Below are 26,010 nucleotides of genomic sequence, written 5' to 3'. Positions count from 1 at the left end.
ATAAACAGCTGGTTCTTGTTAGCACGGTGTGACTAGCAGGCCGCCTCGCAGGCGCGTGGAGTCCATTGTGCTAGCGCCAGGCAGCTGCTGCCATGATGTTTGTGAAACCGTCCCCTGGCTTCTATATGATGAAAGAACGCTACTGTACCAGCAGATCTACAAAATATATACCAAAACCTTCTATATTTAAAAACCCGATGACAAATCTTAAAAATGACATTGATTGTTCGTTACCTGACACAAATAACGGAAATGAGCGAGCTTCCAGCGAAAACTGCGTTCGTATGCAATCTGCGGCCCTTTTGTTCTGGGGGGGGGGATAAAAAATAAAAATACATCCAAATTCAGAATGCTCGGTAATACTGTTCTCCATAAAGTATAAGAGGTCACAACAAGTCAATGTTAGCGTTACTTTCTGGAACTGGGTTCAGTAACGCATATAACCATGTCTACCAAATTAAGTGTACATATCTGATGATACTGACCAGACCTTAGGTTAAGCACCTCGTTTACCAAATAGCGGGGGGCTCAGCAATATATGGCCGTATAACAGAATCCCTGATATTTATGCCTCAAATGAGTGCTTTTAAGTAGTATTTGCTGGGTGTGCGCAGATCTTTGGTTTTGTGTACATGTATTAAATCATTTTCTAAAAGTTTCTGCACATTTCTCAGGGATCGCTTTCAAGAGAGGGACTGACATTGCAAGCCTTTGAGACTATCTAGGGCATTCTGATAATTATGCCTGAAGAAGAGACCTGGATAGTCTCGAAAGTTTCCGATCCATTAGACGTCAGTTAGCCAGTAAATCCTCTTTCTCGAATGGGATTTCACAATCGATATTTAGAGAAGCTGCAGATGCAAGAATCGTCTCATGTTTAGCTAGACTTAGCCCAGAAGACAAACTGGTTAGTGGCTACTGAGATTCTAAAGAAATGGTCATTGGCAAGTTTTTTTCAAGTCTTGATGTGCATCAGGTCTACAGCGACCAATCTACCAACCGTTTCTCGGAGAGAGGACATATAACTTAAGAATGCTTACACGGAGGATTTTCCCGTCCGTGGGTCGTTGAAAGTGGTTGTCTTCGTGTTGTGATCCACAAAGTACTTGACGCCTTCTCTTGTGTACCGTATTTCCCAGCCCTCTGGTAAAGGATCCTCATTTTGTAAACTGAAAGAAGAAAAAAAAAAAAACTATTCACCTACAGCCATTCATATGCAGACAAAAACCATACAACATCATTCTCAGTTAAATAGATGGTCACACGTGGCTTATTTTTACGATACTTATAAAATAGGTTCTACCAAGAATTGTGACTTCCGCACTGCTGCTTTTCTACACACAGTATTCGTAACGTGAGACTGATCATTCAAGCTAAATCAGCTAAAAGTGACTTTATAAACAGTCCATTAGCTGACTGCACATTCGTCTTCCACAATAACCCTCACAGGCAGCATCCCAAACTTACCCTTGAGTTCGGGGGTCTTCCCACTGCGTTGTCTTTGTGTTGTGATTAACAAAATACACTCTGTCGGTAGAATCCACTCGCCTTTCTATAAAGGAAACATTAAATGTAAGTTCATCATAGGGACACATACATATATATACATATATACAAATATAAGACAGAAAACGTATTAAGTGAACGGTCATCACCGTACCCCAGCCAGGTGGTAAAGGTCCCAGTGGGTCGCTTTCTGCTGATAACATTGAAGCCTTCAATGAAAAAACAAAGACTTTAGTAAAAGATGATGTGCGTTGCATTTAGCTGTAACCCGCGACTCTGATTCAGCCCGTACCGAATAGAGGTATCGCTGGTTGAACTGCTGCATAGCGCCTTGCAATTGGTTGCGTTGAGATTGCCACTGTTCAAAGTTTCGGACCGACTCCATGGTTGGGCGCTGCCATGTTGTTGTTCTTGTGTTATGGTCAACATAATAGACCCGTCCCCGGTCATCTACTCTTCTTTCCCATCTGTAACACACGATATAGGAAGTATAATAAATTGGGGCATTCTTTTTTCTATACACACACACACACAAACTTGTGCTAATGAAAACATAATACAACCAAAAAACCTTTTCCAAAGAGCACATTTAAAAAAAACAACAACACACAAGGGCGCTTTGATTTCACCGTTCAACTATACATGCACACTTTGGCACGTGTATCTCATGTTCCAAACATTCAAGAAATTAATCCAACCCCCTAACGAGGAACCACCAGGAAAAGAAGGTAATTTAGATTACGAAAACATCCTAAAAATTACAAAATACAACGAGCGGCTTCTGTCTCTGGTGAGCGGCTTCTGTCTCTGGTGAGCGGTATAAATCCCTCTGCATTGCACCATGGAATGCTGCCTCACACTTTCAGAACCACAAGAGGTCACCGCTCTCCTAAACCGTTTGTGAAACGTGTGAACGGTTTGCTTGATCCGAGATCTAGGCTACTGCCGACTTATGAAAGATACCAGATACTACATAAATGAAACATTATACTCTTGCATTAACGAATATACCGTATTGGCTCGGATATAGGCCGCCCCCGTATATAGGTCGCACCCTAAAAGTTTGGTGCTTTTTTAAAGAAAGTTTTTTTCTTTAATAAAGCACCAAAAAAAACATGCTGCCACTCTGCCTCCCGCCCCGAGATATGCTGCCACTGTCGTCCTCCTCCCCCCCAGAGATATGCTGCCACTCTGCCCCCCCCCCCGAGATATGCTGCCACTGTCCTCCTCCTCCCCCCCAGAGATATGCTGCCACTCTGCCCCCCCGAGATATGCTGCCACTGTCCTCCCCCCCCCCGAGATATGCTGCCACTGTCCCCCCCGAGATATGCTGCCACTGTTCCCCCCCCCCGAGATATGCTGCCACTGTCCTCCCCCCCCCAGAGATATGCTGCCACTGTCCTCCCCCCCCCCCAGAGATATGCTGCCACTGTCCCCCCCCCCCGAGATATGCTGCCACTGTCCCCCCCCCGAGATATGCTGCCACTCTGCCCTCCCCCCGACTTACCAGAGCAGACTCCCAGGTGTCTTGCGGGGCCGGCGGGGGACATCTACGCAATACGCGTATACAACTTCCGGTGCCAGCACTCAGCGGATGTGCCGGCACCGGAAGTTGTATACGCGTATTGCGTAGATGTCCCCCGCCGGCCCCGCAAGACACCCGGGAGTCTGCTCTGGTAAGTCTTGGGGGCAGAGGTAAAACGCATCGTGCGGACGGTCACCGGCTGCGGTGATGCAGGTAAACAACCTCCGCAGCCGGTGACCGTCCGCACGATGCGCTTAGCCAACCTCCCGTGCCGGCACCACCGCACCCCCCCCCCCCGTGGAAAGTGCTGGCAGGGGAGGCTCTCTCAGCGTATCGGAGAGTAGTATCCTAACTTAAAGTGCGGCCTATATTCGAGCCAATACGGTATGTTATATCAGTGCCAACATTCATCGTCCATTCGTAACAAGATGTTACAATTACATAAAAAAATCTGTCCCGAAAATTCCCCAAAGTAAAATGAATAATAATTCTCTGCGACCCAGGTCATGAATTTCTAACTGCTTATTATAATCTGTGGACACCACGGCGTTGTTTATGTCAATGGATTTTGGGAAAACTTAAATATTTTATATTTCTACGTAGATATGTTTTCAGAACACATTTGGACACGTCATGTCATTAAGCTAGCTCTGAGACACTAACAGAGCATACGCAGGAATCACCTCTAGGATGCCAGCGAAAAGCTGTGATTTGTTTTATGCCAACGCGGTGCAGATAAAACCTGGCATCTACCAAACAAATGGCAAACGTGCATTAAGGATTTTTTTAGGATTAAGGAACACTTACCCTGGAGGTAAAGGCTGTGGACGTTCCCATGTTGTAGTCCTTGTGTTGTGATCCACGTAATAGGTTCTACCATGAGGGTCTTTTCTTTGTTCCCATCTGCAAAGATATGATAATTTTTTGAAAAAAATGTACATAACAAATACCTCGGTCTAAATAACCTTATTTCAGTTTAAAAAAAAACCTGCACTTTGAAAAATACAGAACATACAATGCAGTCTACAAGTAGTTTAGGAGTGACAGCGGTTTTGCTGTTCTGTAGCTCTATACGGAGCAGGTCGAACATGAAATAAAATGTAAAGACTGCATGAAACACACCGCACAATGTCTGTATATTAAAAGCTACCTGCATTCCCCATAAACGCTCATACTCGGCTTTTGTGTAATTATCCCTCTGTATATGATACCTATATATATATATATATATATATATATATATATATATATATATATATATATATATATATATATATATATATACACACACACATACATACATACATACACACACACATACTATTATGACAAGGTTCAAGACACGTAAAGGTGCATGCTGACTTTAGTGTGCGATAACAATTAGTTAGATCATGGCCGAATGGCTATGGTGTGCCGGAGGGTTAAACTCTTTGGGAATTCGGTATATTGAGGTGCTGCATGCTATTTAACCAGTGAACGAGCAAAAGCACCGTAATTGTAATTGTAATGCTGGTCCATCTGAAACGAGTCTTGTGGAAGACGAGCCGGTATTAATATCATCTCAGCGCAAATACTTTTCTCTCGCCTATCGCCAAGAATACATGACACCAAAATCTGATCTGTTCATCCATGCGGAGGAACGGTTCAACCCAGAAACCTCACATCACTCTGTCCCCATCGGAAACTCGAGTAGAGACTGTTTTGCTAGCGATGCATATCTTTTAGACCGGAGCGTGGGACTTGTCTGTCCATAATTCCTAGACGTACGTTACTTAATCATTTCTAAGAAAGCAGCGCGGCGGTTACGGGAACTCACAAGGCCTCCGCAGCTACACGGAAAAGTCCTTTTTATGGGATATTTGTTAAATTGTTTTTTTGGTGAGTAGGTTAGTCCTCTGTACCAGAAAACACCATTACAATAGCACACGACGCTGTACTGGTTTTGGTGCTGAATTTACTAGCCGAGTGTCACAGAGTGCAATGAAACCTGATCCAGAAATGATCCAAATGCTATGCGAGGCAGTGGAGGAATGCGAACGGCCCAACCATAGGGAAATAGCGCGCATGCCGCGGCCTCGTAGAACAAGACTGGGTGCGGGAATGCAACTCCCATCATGATCAACCTGCCTTTGTCTGGGCTAAGCATCACCGTTTCTATGACTGGCCATTAATCTACAACACTTAATGTAATCAGCGACTCCTAAAGCGTCTAAGCGTATCGGGACGCATGCAGTGCCGCCGTACGACGGTCTCCAGCAAAGCCTTCAAGCATATTTAAAAACGCTGTTGGGAAGCCCAGCTGGCTGTAGGCAATGGGTGACGTGCGGCCTGCTCCATGGTCACGTCCGGGACAGTCTGAATTTGAGAGGTCTTTGCTTGCATTTATATCAAGCAAATAAAGTAGAATTAATTCTAATGAAAATAGGCAATTTTGGCCATGGTTATTAAAATGATTATAAAAGAATAGCGTGTGCCGGAAGCACCGGTCTGGATGGGAGCGCACGGCGTGTAGTGACAGATCCCCGCCTCGGCTATCCGACGTGACGGCTCTCTGTTCCACGATCATTAGCTACAGAAGAAAAAAACATACCCAGGTGGCAGGGGCTCCGCGGTGCCGCCGGGCTGCTGTCTCACGGGATCCGCAGCGGATCGGCTCGGCTTCGCTGCTTCGGGACTCGCGCTGCCAGCAGCCGATGACGAAGCAGGGTCGGCAGCCCGTGCCGGTTCAGACGCAGCATGCGCGGTATCGTTGGCTGCGGCTGTGCCGCTTTCTGAATTATCAGTCTGTGAGCCCGCGGTGTCGCTGGTACCGTCTGCGTTATCCGACACGAAGGGTCCAGCAGGGACTGCTATCACTTCACAGGAAGATGTGCTATTGGCTTCCGACGCAGCGGCTGTGCCATTAACTGAAAATAAAAATACATTTGTTTCAGGTACATCTTTTTAACCTCTTAGTGGAAGTGGGATCAGCAAAATATACCATAAACGTTGCTTCTTGATGACGTGAGAAAACCAAACGCTGCCCAATAAATAGCTTAATGTACCAAAATAATGTGATTACACCACGTAACAGATTTATTTCATTAACAGCTCCAAACGGCAACTATATAAGAGCACGCCGCAATGAATAACCTCCCCTACATACGTAAACATTTCTGTATGCTAGAACTATAAAGAACATCTGCACTGTGGTTTAAACGGCCTGCCAGGGAAACCATTTTCCTCTCCAATTATAGGGACTATTATTTCCATACGGACGAGGCCACGTACACCAACGGTAAGGTTTAGGGGCAAGCAAATATCCTTTGACGACCGGCTGTGAGGAATTCTGATGAGGATCAGACCCGAGTGTCCATCTTGTGGAGCCCCAACACCACAATCGTCAGACTTTCCCTTTATTTGATAAAATTGATAACACAATGCACTGGTCTCATCTGACTGTCTAAAAACTGCCACGCAAAGGGTATTCTAACAGCTCTACCGGACAAAGCGAGAGGAGAAGACATCCAGAAGGTAGTCTAGAATCCATATAAATGAACCCGAGTAAGCCTTCCAGGGACAGCTTCCAAACAGCTTACAAAAAAACACATTTATTTTAATTCATCTTTAATTATATTTGTCCCCATAATCTGAATAGTGAATGTAGAGCTCTGCTGTGGATAATATTTATATATTCCAGTGACGTGTATGATCTGTAAAACAGACAATGTGTCCTTGTAGCAACAATGAAATGTTCATCTGTGCTGCCCTTCAGTAAAGAAAGACCTCATTAACAGGGGATGAATTCGCTAAAGCTCGTAGCAGCCATTTCTTTCTAGAGTTAGTTTTATCTTTTTTTTTTTTTTTTTTTTTTTTTTTAACTCCCCAAGTGCCTGAGACCTACATATTTTCACAGGATCTATTGAAGAATAAGAGACCTGGTCTCCTGGGCAGATCGATTTGTGGCCAATTCTGTACGCATCTTCTGAATGGGTTACATTGAGTATAATTCTTGGATTTATTTTTTTTTTATTATTTTTATTTTTTTTTTTTACGGAAAACAAACCACCCTCGCACTGCAAATGCAAATAGCTGTTTAATTGCATCATTAATTTATACATTTGTTCAACGTCATGTTGCGTTATGGTTGCGTCTGTGCGCACCGCAGCCTGATCACACGGCGACCCTGCATTATTGGCCGGGTACTAAGGAATTATTATATAGTAGGGAAACGGTATTTTAAAAGGAGATCTACATACAAAAGCAAGCAGTGTCCTTCACCCTGAAGGGGTTAATCAGCGCCTGTACACACGAGGCTCACAAAGCCTGTGTTGTAAACGTAGACCCTCTGGCGCATGATCTCGGGACAGAGCCTCGTATCGATGCAAAGATACGCTTGCTGCACGACGATCAGCCGTATAGCCGATTATCGGCCCAGATATTATACAGCAAGCCCCTATCGAGATCCACAGCGGCTGGTCTTATTTCACGTTACGATTTTATAAGCGGCGCGGGGAAAGTTTGCTTCCATTGGGTTCCTGGAAACGTATCCGTGTGCACCTACCAGTTCTGTTGCCACCCTGTGCAGCGAGTGTACTTGGTGCTGGTGTATTTTTGGGTCTGGCTGCAATATGAGGAGGGGAGCGGGTGCCGTCTCCGTTGGCTAATTGTGCATTAAAGGCATTCTGCTCTGTATAACCGGATGGGGTTTCAAGAGCTGTCCCGTTGGGAACGTCACCAGATCTTTAAAGAAGATATAAAAGAATGTTATTAATTTACAGCAAGCAGTACGTCAACAAGCAGCGAGTGGAAACAGAGCGTAATAAAGTGTGTTCTGTGCCCTGGGCCCTCATCAGTTGGAGAATACTAAGGTCTAATAGTAAGGTCTCATGATGGATAACATAAAATGACATGGTATTGCTATTTGGGGCGCTTATGATGCACGACCACGTACAGGTCACCTTTATATATCTTGGTTTGTTTTGTAAACTACTCCCCGCTGAACCAGCAGCAGTCAAAAGGGTTTAAGGAGACATTTCTAATTTTAACCACCCTGTTCTATGTCCGGTGTAACTACACTCAGTACTATTCCATTATGCAGCGTGGCAGCCGCGTCCACACTTACATATGTTAGAATAATATGAGACTAAGCGCTTTAGATTTGCACAAAGCAACTTGGGCCGCACAGCAAAAAGACAGAGACAGCTCTCAGCCTCTCACACAATCCTGGCAGCCAAACAGAGTTGGCTCCCTAATCCTGGAACATCAGGTTTATCTGAAAATCATTTCTATTACATAATAATGATGTAAAGAAACACATCCATAGCTTGAGATGACAGCGCTGGTTATCCGGATAATGCTCTCTCATATGATTATTCCAATGACTTTGGTGCGGTGCTCCGCAGCCAGCAGGTTCTGTAGGTATTGAACTACAATTCCCATCAGGCGATGGTTCAGGTAAGCTTCAACTGATCAAGAGCTGGAGGGGTCGACCACATGGAAGCCTCTCGACTGGTCTTTCCTTACGATCTGGTGTAAGGCATCAAGGGCATGTCACCTACAACCCAGTGATCCTCCAACGGCCCTAGAACACCCCGCAGCTCTCTATATTTCCCAAAATAATGTTGGCAAAGGAGCAGTTGTGGATCAGTAGCCCAAGGAGTACATGAGATGCAGAACTGGAGCCGGTGAACATTAACAATTAACACAAACTGAATACTGCAGATCATAGTAATCCGTCTGCTGATCCATGGTTTATTTGTATCAGAAAGCGATTGATAACGACAAGCTAGGCCTAAACTTCAGAATCTAGCAAAAATTGTTATCAAAAACACTCCGAAGTTCCAAAAAACATCTAAAGAGAGAGGTTTACTGATAAAGTGAATTAAAAGAACATTTCATACCCTCTTCTAGCACCTGCCGTTTCCCCTCCATTTTCTCGGATGGCATCACCATTTTGCTGGATTTCTAGTGGGGAAAAAAATACAAAGTTCAACAGGGTTTCATTTTGCCTAAACAATTGGTACACCCAAGATGTGGGTCTTACCGGATGCTGGGGCTGCTGAACTGCATGGATTGAGGGCTTCCGGTTCTACAATCAAACCGTCTAAAATGACAGTCAGTTCCCCGGTCTGGACAGTCCCGTGCTTACCGTCCAGTGACAGCTTTAACTGTTTCTTTACTTTTTCCACTGTGTGGACACAAAACCACGATACTGGTAAATACACTTGTGCTCTCTGTAAAACCAGAAACCAAGCAACCAAAATGTACAGATCCAGAATAAATTGATGAGTAAGTCCAAACATGAAATACCCAGCTGGTTAATGGTTTAGTTCTGCAGCGGCAACACTCAAGCATGCAAGGATTCACCCTATGAAGGACTACAGGTGAGTGCTTGCACCCACTGGACCAGGGGGCATGTAAACCCAAGTGCATCATTAGTAACACACCTATTCACTCAACTTGAGCGGAATTTATCGCCACAGCTTCTTGCACGCGGTGAGACCTGCCATGCTACTAAAAGGGGTCACGCAATCCAATGTTACACCACCAGAAAGAGGCCCATATCGATATCATTCAAAATATTTAAGTCTGAAGAAATCTACCTTCAATATGAATAGATAAATACTAAGATTTTTCTTTGCCCTTTTTTTGCGCTAAACTTTCTCAGGAACATGCTAAAGCAGACATTTTTTGTAGAGATATGGAGAGAGGAAAACCCCAGCAACACATTTAATTACAGATACACAAGAAGCATGTTTAGTGCCCTTCAAGCCCATTTTCTGTTTCTTTAAAAATCCCCAATCAAGAGCTTTGGTAGCTTTGGACTGGGTACGTCGCTGTGTGTTATGCATTATTTCTGGATTCCAAGCTAAACGGACAGCATTTTACCAATACTCACATTTCCTGTTGTGGGCCTCCAAGGCTTGCTTTAAGTCTACAATGGTTTTTCCAAGCAACGCATCTGCTTTCAATGTATGATGGCTCCATACCTTAAATTCAAGTGTGGTGTGTGGAGTCACGTTCCTACGGAAAGAAACAAAGCGCTGAGTAGACTCATTTTGTTGCCTTTCAGCCATGAGAGAGCATAATGTTTTTTGAGTTATTAACATTATCAGTAGCTGTAACCACAGAGGCAGAGTTACAGCAGATCTACCGTGCTTCAACTTCTCCAGCCCCAGAACTGGCTATCTGGACTCTACATTGCAACTCATTGGTTCTTTCATGACTCATAACTCTATTGGTACCATATGTGGCTTTATTAGTTTATAACAACATTTCAGTAGAAATATAAACTATTGCATGAAGAAAAAAAAAAAAGTATATGGCGAATGTGGAACTTTAACTTTTTGAGCTTTCAAGAATGAGCTTTTACCTTCATTCATTCACTTCTCTGCTTACATAAATGGCAACAGACATATAATCGATATTGTCCCCATTTCTCAAAACTACAAAAAAGCAAGATTGTGCCTTTTATCGCCACAAAATATTCCTACATTATTTAAAAAGTAAAGAGATGGGGGAAGATCTTGTATATGTATTCTTTTTTAAATGACGTGAGGGAAAACAAGCATACACAGTTATCTGCTCTTCCCATTTTGGATTGCTTGAGCTGCTTGATTTTGCTGTCTTCCTTGTCTGGCCGTCGACAGCCAGTTCTGTATACACACTAGTGCCAAACCAGTTTTTCTTTCTCTTCAGTTTGGCACAGGACACTAGAAAAGAAATGGAGAGAAATACTTACTCCAGATTACTCTACGAGAACAATAATAGTAGTAATAATAATAATGTTCTGTTAACTGATTAGATGTCCCAAAGCTATTTAGATTTGAACTATATCTTTCCGGTTTTTTTTTCTCATTTCTCAATTTTAGGATTCCCTGGAGGATTCTTTGAGGGGCACGATATGACCAGGTTCTACTGGCAGCTGGTGAGGCCACGGCCATGTTCTAAGACACCAGCCTTTCTTTCTACACAGTACTGTTATAGGGTTGCCTCAACCTTTGACGGCAAGCGGCCAGGCTGAGGAACACATGCAACCCTCTGCGGCTGGACATCAACATACAACAGAAATGATATATTAAATACACAAGGTTCATAATGTGTCCATAACCAATGAAGCAGATACTCTGAAAAGTGGTAGCAAATGGGATGGGTACCTCATATTTTCCTATACAAAATAAATACTGTACATTAAAGTGGATTTTATGAAAAAGGATAAAAAGCTCAATGTGTCTTTAGGAACTGGAAATGGATACCACTGTTTAACCTGCTTCCAGAGGCAGATGATGGCCCAATACCATTATATAGATCAATTGCTGTGCCTCCTAGCAAACTGTCTATACAACTAGCCGGCGGTTTGTTTATGGCAACCAGACTATAGTTATATATAGCACACACAGTTTTTTTGTTTTTTTTAAAGATTAATTGGATTATACATTTATTGTCAATACAGCATGACACACAGAATTACACAAATTACATCTTTACATAGGGATGTTTTGGCCAGGTTGTCAAATACACAGATACTGTATCGGACTCAAGCTGGCAATTGGGTAAATCCTATTGATTAGGAACAGAAGAAAAAAAAAACATAACCAAGGAAGGTACACTCGATAACAAATACAAGCCCCAGTACACATCCATCTTATACATGTGTAGTAAAATCTAGGTCATTAATGATACAAGGTAAGCATCCAAAGATATCACCCGTCTATACTCATCAGTTGAACTTCTGTAGACCATCTCAAGGAGGTTCCATCTCCACCAAAGCCTGATACGACCTAGTTGATTTTAAAAACGTACAATGAATAACACCAATCAAAACTAACCTTTAAAATGCCCAACTATCCACAACTGCTCTTCAAGTGCCTTAAAAAACTTCAATTATAAAATCAATCATCCAAACATGAATAGGTCTATACAACACCTGGGATTTTTACACTGTAAACACAACTTATTCCCTATAAACCCATAACTAGATAACTAGATAAGATATGAATAGAATTATGCTACAAGCTGTGATAGTTTCTCCTCTTTTGAGGACTTCTAGAAAAGGATTTTTTTTTTTTACTATACGACATCATTACAATTATCAGACAGAATCACGGTATTGTCTTTGGAACACGTCGGTTTGCCTCACATCCTTCTATCGCTCTAGAGTACAATACGTTTATATTTTAGCTACTTTTTAAATGCCGTCGGCTTGATTCTTGCGTGGAATCTTCACACATTTGCTTGAAATAATTGAGGTGGTAGGGTTTATAATTGCCAGAAATTGAACCTTAAAGACACTTGTGCTTAAAGACTAATAAAACGTAACTGGCTCAGACAGGTCTCCAATAAGCAACAACCTTAATTCCTTCCTCGGCGTCTGGTGTACAGCGGAGAAGTGCCTGTCGGTTATTTCTTTTATTAGGTTTTACCACACCAAGTGTTTTAAGTGCAATTTCCTGCATTTGCAAACACTCCTTACCCAGCAGAAATATTTTAAGAGGTACACTCCAGCCCTCGTACGCACTTTAATGAGTATGATGCCGGAGTGCTACCTTGTAATTAACGGGGGGGGGGGGGGGGGGGTTGAGCAATTTATCAGATTACTTTCAATACATTTGGTCTATTTCCTCACCCCTCACTCGATCGGATGCATCCCCTAATCAGCATTGAGTCTCCAATGCTGGGTCACGGGAGATTTAAAGGGGCGAGCTAATGACCCCCATCACACACAAGCATTTGGCAGTGCCATGGCTTTCAATGAAAGCGATTGCCTGCAAAAGCCGCTAAGTAGTTACTAAGTACCTGCGGCAGTAGACCTTCCCCTTAAAAAGGTACATCCAGCGCTCCTCTGCACTGCAATACATCCGACAGCCGAGTGTTACCTTATAATTAACTTTTTTTTTTTTATCCAAAGGCAAAGGATTCATCAAACTCGTGGCTTGCAAGAGATTTCTAAAGGATATGCTTGGGGACAGTACATTTGGCATTCCTACTAATTTGAAGGGGAAAAACTTTCCTGCCAGCGATGAGCTGCTGCAAGCAGTCAAAACCGGGGCAAATCGCGGAGAGGGGAGGACGTCGTGCATTGCAGCTTTTTGTAGGATTAAGTGGAATTTATTTTTCTACTTACTAAGTAATGCATGGCGACACTGTTTGGGGCAGAGACTGTTCCTTTAAAACCTACAATCCTGGCATTAAAAATTAATGCTCAGATCAGTACAGTGAAAACTTTGTAGACAGCAGATTTTTATATTACACCTTGCATTTTTTGTGGCTTTTTAAAAAAAAAAAAATTCGTTCCGTCTTTGTGCTGTAATTGCGAACTAATTCTAATTTTTTTTACCAAGTTTCTTTTTTTTTTAATAGATTGAGTAGTTCAGTTAAATAGAACTTGATGGTGGCAGCGAATAAAGCTTTAGGGCAAGTTTGGGGTTAAGGTGTAGTTTTGTCTGGGTCCAGCAAGGAGAGCAGCAGGGTAAGGCTCTGGGCTGGTTTTCACCATTAACCTGCAGGGGAAACATTTTCCATAACACCGCACTTCCTGATATGTTCTACATCTTCTCCATTAGAAGGGACATGTGTTAAATGGAATACTACAGTCATAGCGTTCTTCAGCGCGCTACGAAGTCATGTTTAAATCGTGGCGCAGAGTATCTTGTAAACTAACTGTTGACTGATAATTTATGGAGAACCATGGAGCCCCTGCACAATCAGGCACCAATTTATTTTTAATTTAGTAAACAAACCAAAATGATGTGATTTTATGATTTGCAAACAGTACAGTGATAACGTAAGAGCCGTCCAAAAGAAAAAAAAAAGAAAAAAATTGTTGAATATTTAATGGACACTGATATTCTCTGTGTAGAGCCTCATGTAGCACAAACCAGCATTGAAAGTGTGTATATTCCACCCCACTGATCGACAGTGTAGAGATTGCATTCATTTTCATGACACCATTTCAGGAGGTGGCATTAAAGATTTGGATTTGTTGCAAAATTTGAAATCTGTGACAAGAATCTTAACACCTTCTTGTTCCTTTACATGAACGTGCTTCACGTACCACACACTAAAAAGAAAAAAGTGTACAAAAAAACCCCTTATTTTAAAGAGCGTGACACACTCCCAAGGACCAGTCTTGGCCAAAGGCAGACCATACATGAGCTGAAGAAGACGACCACCACCATTTGATTACCCAATGTAATAAAATGACCTAACACTCCCTACTGTGTATGGTGTCAATTTATTGTATGCTCAATTTTTAACCTGTTATTTCTGTATTGGGTGTGTGCTCTGGTAATGTGCTACATGCCCCCATAGTTTATAAAACCCTACACCTATATAATAACTTATATAATAACAAACCTAGCACTCCACAGAACTAGCTCTCCGAGCTACATGGTAAACTCTACCACAAAGATCGCAGAAGATCTCCGTCACATTTCTTAGAACATATTTGACAAACAGATCCATAGTGCGTTGGCCGTTTGCTCTTGTAAGCTCTTACCAGCATTCGGAGCGTTATGAAAGAGAAATAAGAGCAGAAGCTCTAATTGTGAGCTAGGAGTTGGGTGAAGACAAGTCGGTAGTCATTGCCAAGTCAAACAGGGGTGGAGACAGGATCAGGAGACTTACAGATAAGTAAATGTTTTGAATGTCCGTGTTTCCAAACGTATGGACGTCGAAAGGAATTTTTCTCTTTCGGTCACATGCTTAATGGGCTTTAAAAGAAAAAATGTCAGGAAATGTGATTTGATTTTTTCTATTTTTTCAGTTGAGTAAAGTTGAAAGAAAAAGGGTTTCCTATTGCCATTTTACGTGTCTTTTTGCCAAGTTCACAGAGGTGGAAGTTGCGAGTCTCCAAAGAAACAGAAAATTAAACAAAACTGGTTTTGGTGGGTTATACAGGAACCTCGGAGGACAGAAGCATCAGCAAATTTCATAGAGACATCCCACAGACATGTCTCTTACGTGAACTCGATTCTTAGATAGGGGAAGTGTGATGAACCGGGTGACGCATGGAAGTAGTTCCCCGTTCTTTAACATTTGCACATTTATTTCTATTTTAAGTTGGTTAATCAGCATGAGCTCTTACATCAACTCTAACCTGGAACAGTGTTTGAACGTCTCCGCATCATCTACAACATATATCCAGACACGTTAGACTTAAAATGCAATAAAAAAAAAATAAAGGAACAGCAATATGGACCAATCACAAAACAGATACACGCGCCAAGCACCTCGTCCCATGGCTACTGTTTGTTGAGTAAACTATCTAGCATTTTATATAAGTTTTTGTATACGCGGCATTCACAACTATATTATAACTCTCTACTTTTTGAAAGACTCCCATGACACACGCAGCGTCTATGTCCTCCAGATGACCGACCATGAAAATCCTGGACAAGCGCACAGCGCTTCCTGAAGAAAGCAGGGGGATGGGGTGGAAGGGGGCATTCCCCTCGTTTCCAGATGGATGGCAAGCTTTGCAGCCAAAGAGATCTACGGATGCGGTACAACGGAGGATGCTCGCAATATTACAAAAGCAACAGTATTCTAAATTATTCCATTGGTCTGATGATAGTTTTGTATTTACAACTTTGCCCGCAAACTGGTCTATTTACAACGGAGGTCACACAACGTGACAATCAGATATTTCCCACACCAGTTCGCCATCGCAGGGCCGTTGTTTAGAGTGCTGTATCACTCGATACGCTCAGTCTCTACCGATGACATTGCTGCAGTTGCTCGGTTTTATTTAGCTAGGTGGCCGGCACTCTTTGGCACACAGAAGAGTCTTCTCCTGTTTTATTATTCATATCGCACAATCCTATGTATTAGCGAGATCCGAGATACACTTTATATGTTTGCACAAACGAGCCGAGGGAATCACCCAGGCTGACGTAACATTGCAGATCTTTCTTTCCTACAGGATCGCCTTAGCACAAGATTTCATGTCTCTCACACACCACTATATACTGCTGTTCACGCTCTCAATGATGTAAATGACTATTGTAGCTGGAAATGGTTTTTATTTGTGTGAAACCGCCTTTGTTCGGGTCCCCTTATGAAAATTGCTATCGTGATTTGTATGATCAGCAGTCACTTTTCAGAGATTTTTGGTGCATTATAACGTTTGCATAAAAATTATTTTCTATCAGTACAGTATCAGTAAAAATCAGATCTGGCATCGTTTGCGATACTCGTTTATTGGCCGTATTTCTCTTTTCTTTTAGAACTCTAGGGGCGGCTGGAAAGACCATTTTCCCTCTGCAGAGAAATCATGTAACCGTTATATATTTTATTTATTTATTCATGTTTTAGCTGCGCCCCATAGTCACTTTGTTCCGGAGGCTGATGCTAATGGTAGATGTACGTAATATGTTGAATAGCTGGTGGGTCTTGGCCAAGGCCCCGCGCACTACCATTCCCACAAAAGGTCAGAGGCGGCTGTTGTGTACAAGTGACCTGTTTATTAGGATTGACAGCAATCATACCCTCACAGGTCTGCGGACCCCCTGCACCCCAAACCAAAGGGGCACTGACCAACCGTACGGTGCTTCTACCCAACTCTAAATCCATTTGTGAGAAAAGTAAAGGGAATTTGGTGTAAGATTCCAACTCTTATGATCCTAGACTGACAAGAAATGATGCTGCAGACAGACATCAGAAGTTCATTAGAAGTTCCCTGTTCAGTAAGCCATGTATGACCAGCAGCTACATAAATCCATCTTTCCACAGCGAAGCAAGCAGGTCTTATGGGAAGGACATCATTTTCCACACGGATCTGGTCCGTCATTCACATTTTGCTCCAATTCACATTGATTACAGTCCAAAACGATACTGGAACTTAGTACGTTTACCATATTACAAGAAGCGAGTGGCAGGAGGCAGCTGGGCAGGGTTGGCAACACAAAAATTCGACAGCCAAAAGTCATGCGTAATAGCAGGTAACCTTTGGAAGAAGCCGTATAACATGGATCCAGGGTGTGCAAGATTAAGGGGAACTTAACGGCAGACAAGCATTCCCCCCATCCGGTCTGCCTACTATTTCCAGACACCCTTTTGTATGGCTTTAAGTATATATATATATATATATATATATATATATATATATATATATATATATATATATATATATATATATATATATATATATATATATATGTATTAATAAAAGTACTCTGCAGAGCTGACTGGAGGTTGATGGTCACAGGTTAGTTACTATGTCTAGTTGGGATTGTCACAATGAACAGGTTCCCTCCCAGTACCAGGTCGTGCCAGAGGTCTCCCTGTATGAAGCGCCAGGATGTGATGTCACTTCCTGTTGTGCCGCATCAGGAGAGCCATTTACTGAACGATGAAGTTGTGAGATGGGGCTATTAGAGATAATAATAGATGGGACATCATACTGCAGCCTTTCGTTCGCACAGTGCCGAGTATACTTGGACTTGTTTCAGAGGACGTAAAGACACCCTATATTTCTTACAACAACAAACACAAGGAACAGATTCTTCAGACTAGCGTACAAATTGTGCCTCTGCATAGCTGGGCCACTTGCCCTGTCAGCCTAAAGCTACTAGTCCTCCCCTCTAAACTCTTGAAGAGGGTCATGATTTTAGGATCAAGGCACATTAACGACGACCATAACAGAAGATAAAACCGGTCCCGTATTGTGTCTCCCTATCACAGAGCCAGCCCGTTACTCCCGCTGCGCATGTAACAGAACATATAAACCAGTAACGACACCCTAGTGAGGAAAGTATGTACCGGTTCCCCGAAAGAGCATCAGCGCCTACGGCTCAATCAGAGCCAAGCTACAGGGGACGTGGCCCAAGCCACCACGCGTACACACACTATGTATCCGTTAGACATGGTTACTAATAAACAGAAAAAAATATATCCCGAGGTTTAAAGTGAGCATCCAACACGTTCACCTCGAGAGATTGGGATCCGTGCCATGTGCACACTAGCCAGAATAACGCGGTAACGGGAAGAGCGGCCCTTACCAATGTTTTTACATTGGCAAATCAAAAGGTAAAATCAGGTAGAGATAAAAAGCACAATAATTCCTTTAAATTGTCACAATACATTTGGCAACGTCCATTTAACGTCTTAAACTTTGAATGCCAGTAAGACTGAGCCTCTGCTACGGGTTTGCTGGCCGGTCTCTCTTTGGGATCGGTGGCTTATGTCACAGGGCAAAGTTAAGGCAGTTTACAAAACATTAACAAGACTAACCAAGCCACATAAAATATTTAACAATATTAAACTGAAGCCACTAACGCAGCCATATTCAGTTTTATGAGTTTTAGCCGTAATCTAAGGATTTAAAGAATATAATTTTAGCTTCTCTACTGGAAATCCTTTTTCACTTTTAATGTCCAAACGACGACTGAATCCATACAAAAAAAAAAATAATAATACAGCAAAAATATATTGTAGACGGCTAAAAAAAATATGTACAAAATGATTTACGCGCAGGACACAGATTTTAGATATTCTATAAGGGAATAGAAAAAAATCGTTCTACGGATTCAAAATACCAGAACTCTCTCAATAAAAAAAAGCATAAAAACAAACTAAAAGAAGCGGACTACAATGAAAGATTCATTAGGAAGTCAGCAAGGGGTTAATAGTGTACTTCACAGAGGACATACTCCCAACACATGCACATATTCCATGGTTCTAAGGCTTATACACACCATTCAAAAGTTTGGGGTCACAAGGACATTTCTAGCTGTAATATAATTACAAAAGGGTTTTCAAATCATTGTTTTAACCTTAAACCTGGATTAGCGAACACAACGTGCCATTGGAACGCAGGAGTGATAAAGGGCCTCTGTACACCTATACAGAGATTCCATTTAAAATCAGCCGTTTCCAGTTACAAATAGTCATTTACAACATCTGAGCCGTTCTTCTCATCCGTTCCATGTTATTTAATGTAAAAAATGTGTTTTCTTTAAAGGACATTTTGAACAGTAGTGTAGATAAGGGATCACATACAAATTACCATTATGTGTAATTAAAAAGATTTGCTGCAAATTTAGTCACGAGCACCATACCACGGGGTGTTTTATACATGATTTTCATAGCATAAACTCCACTATAACTCATCCATCTGCACGAGGTCTTCCACTATTATCGCCAACGTTTACTGCAACAGGATCATCACGTTCCAAAACAAGCAGGGGGGGGATCTAAAGCCCCAGACCTTAAGAGGTACGGGGAACGGGCGCAGCCTGGCAGGACTCGGTGGAGCGACGTGAGGCATCATCTCAGTGCAAGAAAGCAACAGAAAATCACTGCGCCGATGCCTGCAGCGTCAGTGTAACCCGCTTACCTGTCACATGCAGCGGCAAACCTTCATGATTGTTTCTGGTAGCCGGCCGGGGTGAGGCTGCGGCCATGTCAGGGTACAGGTCAGGCCTGCAAGAGGACAAACAAAAGCATCATGTGAGTACACGGATTCCAACGGCAATGGGCTTCTATTTCTAGTTGGCGTGTGCACGTTCTGCTATGGGTGACTAAATCGCACATGTCAAAGTACAGGGGAAATGTCAAAGTACAAGTTAACTGAGCTTCAACTAATCAGGGGAAATGGGAACACCGGGTACAGAGGGCCGAGCGCGTTACTCAACTGGCACAGCATGCAAGCTCAGCACACAGATGTCGTTAACCACTTCCCTCAAGAAAGAAAGAAAGAAAAAAAAAAAAAAAAAAAAAAGATGTGCCATCTGCGATCCGACCCAAAATAAAATGAAATACACAGATGATACACGCTGTATAGGCCAGCTGCTGAATGGCTGTAGATCAGTGTAGGAGTTCTCTTAGTATTTTTGGTAATACGCACGGGAAGCCACTGGCAGCTACGGTTCCGGGCGTTCTAACGGAGGCGTGCAACTTTTTCGTAATTGGTTCCCTATGAATGAATCCATGACTGGCTCCAGACAAAGGCTAAAGAGGTGGTCCATTTAAAGGGATTCTCCAGCCACCATATGATTGCCAGTTTGTCGCAGCGCACTCTACGCGGTCCCCCTATACGCATCTGCCCCTTTCCCCAGCTACCAAACAGCGATAGATCTAGCACTACTGAGGAGGGTATAACAAAATCCCACTCCCCACCCCGTACACATGCGCAGAAAATGTTCCCATTGATTTATGTGGCATGGAACATCAGAACGGGGAGAGATTTCTGCAGCTTCTCTTTAAGGTCAGAGATTTCTTTTTCCGGCAGTTTAAATGTATGCATCTATTAGAGTATTTACATATGCATTCATTGTTCAAGGGGCTGTCTAAATGAACCCTGGCAAACGCATGGGGGTTTTGTATACAATGTGTCTACTGTACTGCAGATTCAAGCTTGGAATGTACGATAGCGACTGCATTATCGAAAGAGCTCAAGGCTTATCTGTTACATCCCGTGTCGGATCTTCCACATTTTCTAACAATGCCCCAACTATGATTCCTGCTTCAACTCAATTCTACGTCCATTTCATTTTTTTAAAGACCTGATAAATTAGGGTACCTGCCAGTTGGACTCCCATCGAGTCGAGCCAACGTCTGGCTGGGACTGATGAGAAGTGGCCAACAGCAGTTGCACATCTTGCAGCAAAGTAACCAAACTTCATGTAATATTTCTAATTTCAGTAAAGCCACCATTTCATATAGGATTACAGCTCAATTTTAGGGTTTACAGAATAAATCAAGAAGGACTGCGGAAACCGTGCAGCCCAATAACAATAATAAGAAACCTTCAAAGAGAGTAGAAAGATCGCGACAAACAGGTGAAAAGTAGAAAAGGAGCCGGATGAAAGAAATTCCTTCAGTGAAAGTAGAAAGAAAATAGCTTTTTTCATTGAGCGTTAAATCCAGGCTGTATACATAGAGTATGGTAGTTTTATGGTGAAGAAAAGGTGTTTTCTATTCCATTTTGTTCCAATAAACGTCCTTTATCTACAGATTTGTAGGTTGCTATTGTAGGCAGTCAAGTCATACTTATACTCATTAATTTATATAAAGCTCTCATATTCCACAGAGCTGTAAAATGAGTACACAAGAAGTTTCGGATGACTTTACCTGCTCAAACCCCACACAGAGCTGACCGCACCATCATTAGTCGGAAGGTCCCTCTGGTTGATTAAAACTGAGCCATTCTATTGCTTACCACAAGGTAGCGCGATAAGGAGTTTGTGTGTGCAGCCGCCTGGGCTAACATAACAGAGTGAGACCACATAACACATGAGACATACTGTATGCAGCTTTATTACACGTCAAACAATCGCGATACAGGGGAAGAAAAAGGAAAGGGCTCTCAGTCTCTAAACAAAAGAAACACCTTTGAATAAGATTGGGTAGCATTTTCCCATTAAAAAGACTAAACATTAATTACACACAGAGCCAGCGACGCCAACTTTAATCCGTGTTACATTTACCCCAACTGTTTTAAGTGACACAAAAAAAGGCATCATCAGGCATGGGTTAAAAAAGGAAAAATCAGTGCAGGCTGAACAGGCGTGAAGAATGAAATCCATGTGTGTGATGCATCCGCGCATGCACAGCCCATTCCTGAGCCTCAGAGCAGTAAAGGAATACTTTGCTAATAAAAAGATGCACTCACATAGCCTGTGCGGTTATTAGCATGTCGGCGATCACCTCCTCCTCCTGCCCCCAGTGCACTCCCAGTGACTCTGAGCAGTGCCAGTCATGTGACTCCGATGTCACCAACTACAAGGGGAAAGCTGGGACAAACTTCCTTCATCATCTTGGCAGCGGCTTCAATTACTCAGAGTCACAAGCTTTCCTAAGCCCCCCCCCCATATATATAAATCACACGCACAGCTCTTTTTCTGTGTAAATGTGCTGATGGAAAAATATTCTAAAATGCCACATTTTCTGGAATACTAGATGTAAAAGAAAAAATAATGTGCGTTTCAACACAAATAGCAAATCATTTTTGGAAAGAGCAGGACCGCTGCATTATATGGATGCGCACACTGACTGATATTTGGTTGCCGGATTATTATTTATTGATACTTCCAAAGCAGAGTAGGTGCAGTAAAGAAATCTGTGGATTGGACAAATTGAAAAGGGGGGGTATTAAGTTTAAAGGAGCAGCAACGCTCTTCTTATCTCACTTCTTTGCTGTGGAAACAAACGCATCCTGAGGGCACACATGTCGAAAATGACAAATGGCCACTTTAGCAGATTGTGTCAGGTGTTGAGGGTTATAGGGTCATCTGAAACAGTTATTATAAAGCATGGATTCAGTATTATAGGCTTAAAGGGAAACTCCAGCTATCATTCAATTAATAGGGGTTTGCACGCTGTCTCAACGTGCCAAGAGACATGTTCAGCCATAGCATCTCCTGAACAGTGGCGTGTTTGGATGCATACTGACCACCTGCCAGCTCCTGTGTTTGCTCACATGAACATTCAGGGCCGGCCCAAGGCAAAATGGCGCCTGGGGCGAATTTTAAAATGCCGCCCCCCCCTTATCTACCCTTCCCCCCCCCTCATTATCTACCCTTAACCCCCCCACACCTCCAGTCCTGCGGCGAGTCTCCCTGTTCAGTCTCTGTGCCGGCTTGTAATGCTGAGCGGCCGAAATGAGGTAATCTTCCGGCACTCAGCATTACAAGCCGGCCCCGAGACAGAACAGGGAGACTCGCCACAGAGGAGAGAGAGGGGCGCCGAGCGGGTACTGACAGCTTGGTAAGCGAAAACCACTCGGCGCCCCTTTCTCTCTCTTTCGCTTTCAAAAAAAAAAAAAAAGGGGGGGCTTGGGGCGGCAAAGTGCCGCCCGTTCAAAAGTGCCGCCTGGAGCGGTTGCCCCACTCGGCTCCATTGTCGGGCTGGCCCTGTGAACATTCCCACACGTGCAGGAAAGTGCTCTGACTTCAATGGGTGCATTTTCCTGTCAGTGACTGGCTATGTCAAGGTGCCAAAACTGGAGTGAAATGTGTTTTCACCATGTTAAAAAAAAAAAAAAAAAAGTTTATTTTAATAAGCATTCTTCAATGGTCTGGCTGTACGGGGCATTAGATTGCCCCTTCATTCATACTCATTGTATAGATTGTAGTACAGAAGTGAGCACACCGTGATTTCCCGCAGGTTCATAAAAGGATAGAGCCGATACCCACAATACCAAATGAAGGCACGCGGCTCTAAAGCCTGCTGCTTTGCATTACCACATTGTTGTTGGGTCAACAAGGTCTTTTTGCTTGGGGTCAAAGTCAATTGGCCCCGTCACCTAAAACAACTTGACAAATTATGGCACCAGAGGATAAAAACTGCAAAGCGATTTAAAGACAATGTCACTTTCTCTCTTTAAATGTATGCACTGTATCTATCTTGCTTTTACAGCGGATAAACCTTCTGTCCTGTCTGTGTTCACGGAGAAGCGGAAGTCTTCTTCTGTATGAGAACCATAAAGACGTCCTTCTAGCTTCTACGAAGCATTAGCACATACTAGCCAACATTTACAGGGCTAGTAGCAGGGTGCAACAATGAGCCCAACACCACCAGCTGCCAATAGCCAGCTGTAAAAACAAATTTTTTATTCTTTCAAAGAAACCACGTTTCAGCTCTTTTTTCTTTTGTTCCCCTAGCAGGAAATATGGACTCAACGGCTGGTCTCTTGTGATGTAACAGAACTTAATAATTAAAAGTCATTGTAATATCTTCATAGTTACTCATGGGTCTTGAAAGAACTCCAGTATACCTCTTCTATGGGTTTATATACTTTGGTGGTTTGCCAAGGACACTGAAGTGGTGTCAGGTTTAAATACACTATCCTAAGCTACAAATAAACCAAATCAACAAATAGACCCAAACATTACTATGCTGCAGAGGAACAGAATCAAATTCATTTCTGTGAGAAAGCCTAAACTACGTTTCCAGCTTTCACTAGGAGCTCAAAGACTGAGAAACATTGTGACTTCTCACAGAACTTGACACCGCATCAAAGCCGTATGATACGTAATACTTGGAAGCCAGGACATTGTCTACAGCAATCCGGACCATACTTTAGATAACAATCTTGTAGCCAATGAGAAGAACGAACAGGTATGGCAAGCACTTTAAAGGGCAAGTCCTTTAGACTGTTTTCTCTTTGTGTATAAAATCCTGTGCTGTATATAGTAACGTAGGTCGGCATTGACAAAAATGGGTCCTGAAGGCTGCCATTGTTAGTCGTGATATTTTGGGTGACTTTCGCTGCTCACAACAGTGAGCCGATGCTTTACGGCAATGCTAATGAAGTCTGTTTTTCCATTTGTCTTTCATTAATCAGGTGATAAAACCTGAGCCATGGTAATGTTTACCTCCAGGCTTTATAAGTTTAGATTGGGCTAAAATAACAGAGCTACAACACATACAAATGGAATATTCCCGGTGGCTGCGCCACATCTCGTACTTTACACCAGGACGACCTGTTATAATCCCCTGTCCTTGTATCTGAACACATACAAATAAAGCACTTGTTCAAAGCAAGCACAGCTTTATACGTTAGGCTGTGCTCGTTGCCACAATGCTTTAACCCACCACGAGCTGCAAGGTATACAATGTATCTATACCTGGGCTGCTCCAGACCTCCTGTCCGCGAGGGCCACGATTTTTGCAAACGCCAGCTTGAGTACATGCGTTTTCATTACAATTTCATTAAACTAATTGTTTTTAGTTAAGAGCACACAGAATCCCTGGTCTGTTCGCATCTCTCGAGGACTGCAGTTGCTGCTCTCTCCGTTAACAAAACACAAATATGCAATGTCATACACATTTCATGCATAGTAGGCAATTAAATGGTTAATGGTTAGTGCACAGGTACAGATCTAGCCTTTTAATTTTAGATAGCGGCCATAATCTAAGGCTGTGTGGGTTAGATACGTGCGTTATGCAAAGTCTAGTCGTCTTGTGACTTAAGCCCCACGCCTCGGAGCTGCAGCGTAATGGTGCTTAATCTTACACACTGCATAAAAGCACAAGCTTGTTTGTCTTGCAGTTTTGCCGTCTCAGCATTTATTGTCTGCTCCAGACGTAGCACACGCACACGCTCAGTCTAGTTGTGGGAAGAGCTAGAACATATGGCAACAGCTCAAGGGGAATCACCGCTCAAAATAAATAAATAAAGATGAACCAAAGGGATCAGTAGGATAGATATGAAGCAGGATTACAATTCACATATTTCTCAGCCAGTTTGCATTCTTAAAGTGCTAGGAGAACAGCAGAAAGGGTGCAACTGCCCGGCTGCCACGATAGACCCAACAATGCCATAAATACCCCGGTCGAGGAGCCTGTGTATGTGCTCCCATTGAGACCATTGTGCCGCTTCTCAGTGGGGGTGTATCTGCACTGCCGCAGACATGCTGGGCTACACCGAACAGAATGACGAGATTTGATTTCAGCGGAGATGCTCAGTATTTTATTCATGCTACTTTGCAATCGATGTTTCTGCCACAGAACACTTTTCATTGCAGGTTATGATCAGACACGTGAATCAGACAGCTCTCAAAAGAAAATGGCTGCAAGACCCAGGTGTATAATATGAAACAAGAACGCTCATCCTAAGGGCTTTGGCTACAGCGAAGCATGCTGACTCAGCTACTTTAAATCCCTTGGGAAAAAGCAAGTCACCCCCATCCTTAAATGGCCATTCAACCCTGATTTTCTTTAGCTAATTGTATATAAAACTGCACCCCAGTGCCCATGTACCCCGAAGAGTGAAAGTGTGTGTATGTGAATGCGGCTCCTTCCAGGCTCTGACAAATTAGCCGGTGTATCAAAAAAATATATATATATATTTCTGGCTTTCTTTTGATACCCTCCCCCCACATTAAGTGGTATCAGCACAATGCTTGATTTCCTGCATGACAGCAGGGATCAGACAGTTTTTTTTCCAGTGGGCCAGCCAGCTGATCTAACTATAGATAGACATAGTAGGCTGTCTGCTCCACGCATTGATCACTGCAAACTTTTTATTTATTTTCACACACATGTTTTCTCAA

At 42.8% G+C, this 26,010-nt stretch overlaps 1 protein-coding gene across 1 annotated transcript in view; it reads right to left on the bottom strand.

The window, feature by feature from the left end:
* Positions 1-19,416, bottom strand: part of LOC149305523 (NEDD4-like E3 ubiquitin-protein ligase WWP1) — a 31,740-nt gene extending 12,324 nt beyond the window's left edge. The window contains exons 1-13 of the mRNA XM_089477174.1: positions 19,350-19,416; positions 10,587-10,725; positions 9,912-10,036; positions 9,057-9,200; positions 8,914-8,977; positions 7,575-7,753; positions 5,622-5,937; positions 3,839-3,934; positions 1,799-1,973; positions 1,661-1,715; positions 1,468-1,552; positions 1,041-1,169; positions 235-307 (exon numbers count right to left, since the gene is read on the bottom strand). Of these exons, the coding sequence (XP_089333300.1) occupies positions 235-307; positions 1,041-1,169; positions 1,468-1,552; positions 1,661-1,715; positions 1,799-1,973; positions 3,839-3,934; positions 5,622-5,937; positions 7,575-7,753; positions 8,914-8,977; positions 9,057-9,200; positions 9,912-10,036; positions 10,587-10,725; positions 19,350-19,416 (1,647 nt within the window). The remainder of the gene's footprint in view (positions 1-234; positions 308-1,040; positions 1,170-1,467; positions 1,553-1,660; positions 1,716-1,798; positions 1,974-3,838; positions 3,935-5,621; positions 5,938-7,574; positions 7,754-8,913; positions 8,978-9,056; positions 9,201-9,911; positions 10,037-10,586; positions 10,726-19,349) is intronic.
* Between the last annotated feature and the right edge of the window lie 6,594 nt (positions 19,417-26,010).

The sequence above is a fragment of the Sceloporus occidentalis genome, unplaced genomic scaffold (genome assembly GCF_023333645.1).
Source record: "Sceloporus occidentalis isolate IW3139 unplaced genomic scaffold, rSceOcc1.0.p SCAF_11, whole genome shotgun sequence".
Classification (NCBI taxonomy): Eukaryota; Metazoa; Chordata; class Lepidosauria; order Squamata; family Phrynosomatidae; genus Sceloporus; species Sceloporus occidentalis.
This window is presented reverse-complemented; position numbering and strand designations above follow the sequence as displayed.